Source organism: Colobus angolensis, unplaced genomic scaffold (assembly GCF_000951035.1).
Source record: "Colobus angolensis palliatus isolate OR3802 unplaced genomic scaffold, Cang.pa_1.0 Scaffold22, whole genome shotgun sequence".
Classification (NCBI taxonomy): Eukaryota; Metazoa; Chordata; class Mammalia; order Primates; family Cercopithecidae; genus Colobus; species Colobus angolensis.
In genome coordinates this window covers 3085296-3087636 of record NW_012115377.1, presented here as the reverse complement: position 1 = coordinate 3087636, position 2341 = coordinate 3085296, and the positions used below count along the sequence as shown (strand labels likewise).

Below are 2341 nucleotides of genomic sequence, written 5' to 3'. Positions count from 1 at the left end.
GGCGCAGGCCTGTAATCCCAGCTACTTGGGAGGCTGAGGCACAAGAATGGCTTGAACCCAGGAGGCAGAGGTTGCAGTAGGCCGAGATCGTGCCAACATGGTGAAAACTCCTGTCTCTAAGGTAAAAAAAAAAAAAAAAAAAAAAAAAAAAAATTACCCAGGCGTGCTGGCGTGGACTTGTAGTCCCAGCTACTTGGGAGGCTGAGGCAGGAGAATGGCGTGAACCCAGGAGGCGGAGGTTGCAGTGAGCCGAGATCGTGCCACCACACTCCAGCCTGGGTGACAGAGTGAGACTCCATTTCAAAAACAAAGAAAGAATAAAAAACGAAAAAATGGTGAATACATACCACTTCCTGCTATGTTACACTATACTTTATTTGAAGACAAGGGGTCGGGACCCTGTGGACCGGCCTCAGTGGTCAGACCTGCCTCCGTAAGAACTGCGGTGGCGTCCCAGGGGCTCTGTGCCTGTCCTGGCTGTGGCTGAGGCCCTGAACTGGCAGACCGTCTTGCATCTCCCATACAGCTCTGCCACAAACCTCTTCATCCTGCAGCCATGTGCTGTGCGTAGCAGCCTGGGGATCATGTAGGCCAGCCACACGGACCCCAGGATGCTGGAGATGAGCAGTACCGTGACGACCCCGGGAGAGACCAGCTGCACGGGGAACGCTCCATACACGTAGATGCTAAAGACGGTCTCCAGTTGACAGTAGCTGCGGGGGGGTGGGGGATACAGGGAGAGGCCGTTGGGCGTTGCCTCTGGGGGACTTCGCCTTGTCTCTGGCAAAGGTGTTCAGACCCACAGGAGGGAAAGCCAGGCCCACAGCAGTGACCGGGTGGGTATACCCACTTCCGTTTCCATCCACTATGCCTTTTTTTTTTTTTGAGTCTGAGTCTCTCTCTGTCACCCAGGCTGGAGTGCAGTGGCATGATCTCGGCTCACTGCAACCTCCGCCTCCTGAATTCAAGCAATTCTCCTGCCTCAGCCTCCCAAGTAGCTGGAATTATAGGCACCTGCCACCATGCTTGGCTAATTTTTGTGTTTTTAGTAGAGATGGGGTTTCACCATGTTGTTGGCTGGTCTCAGCCTCCTATTGGCCAGGCTGGTCTCAAACTCCTGACCTCAAGTGATCCGCCCACCTCCGCCTTCCAAAATGCTGGGATTATAGGTGTGAGCCACTGCACTGGGCCCACTTTGACTTTTATGGGGTTTTGTTTTGTTTTGTTTTTTGAGACAGTGGAATCTGGCTCTATTACCTAGGCTGGAGGGCAGTGGTGCAATCTCAGCCCACTACAACCTCTGCCTCCCGGGTTCAAGCGATTCTCCTGCCTCAGCCTCCCCAGTAGCTGGGATTACAGGCGCCCACAATCACACCTGGCTAATTTTTAGTAGAGACGGAGTTTCTCCATGTTGGCCAGGCTTGCTCGAACTCCTGACTTCAAGTGATCCACCTGTCCTGGCCTCCCAAAGTGCTGGGATTACTGGCATGAGCCATTGCGCCCGGCCAACTTTTATGGGTTCTGAGTCTGCCATCCTCTCTGTGCCCTCCGGCAGCTGTCACCAGGGTCCCCATTCTCCCCTAAAGTCCAGACTCTGGCTAGAGAGGGTGGAAGGGGCAAACTAAATGGTCCATCAACAGCGGGGAAGTGGTGGATGACAGTGGAGGGTAGGTAAGGGGAGGAAAGGTTCAGGGGAGTCACAGAACCCACAGCGGGGAGGGGGACAGTGCAGGCCGCGTGGCGCAGGGAGCAGGTGTGGCAGGGGAGAGTCCCACACCTCTCTCCTCTCTCCTGTGGACATCCTCACCCTACCCAGAGTCTTCCACCTGCTGCCACCCCAGAGCTGATCCTCCTAGACTGGGGCCTCTAGGGAAGGCAGGACCACGCTTTTTTTTCAGGGTGTGAACTTTCATCCTTCTAGAGAGGACAGGTGATGGGTGACAATGACTTCTAGCAGGGGTGAGGATATGAGGAAGATGCCACCTTGTGTTCCCCTCCCAAAGGGACACGCTGATCCACATGGCACGGCTTAGATGTGGCTTTATAATCTCCTCAGCACCTGTCAGTGCTAAATAGTTAACAACTGGCTCTCAGAGGGTAAAGCCCTCCTGGGTAGTGTCTGCCAATTCCTGAGGTGTAAATATTTCCACCCTGGCTGATTCGAAGCCACCGACATGAAATTGACCCGTGTAAGATTCCTGATTTTTTTTTTTGTTTTTTTTTTTTGAGACGGAGTCTTGCTCTGTTGCCCGGGCTGGAGTGCAGTGGCTGGATCTCAGCTCACTGCAAGCTCCGCCTCCCGGGTTTACGCCATTCTCCTGCCTCAGCCTCCTGAGTAGCT

At 54.1% G+C, this 2341-nt stretch overlaps 1 protein-coding gene across 1 annotated transcript in view; it reads right to left on the bottom strand.

Moving 5' to 3' along the window:
• Positions 1–357: 357 nt before the first annotated feature.
• The window catches only part of CATSPERD (catsper channel auxiliary subunit delta), a 69575-nt gene continuing 67591 nt past the window's right edge, over positions 358–2341 (bottom strand). Inside the window, exon 21 of the mRNA XM_011943621.1 lies at positions 358–713. Coding sequence (XP_011799011.1) covers positions 413–713 — 301 coding nt within the window. The 3' untranslated portion in view covers positions 358–412. The remainder of the gene's footprint in view (positions 714–2341) is intronic.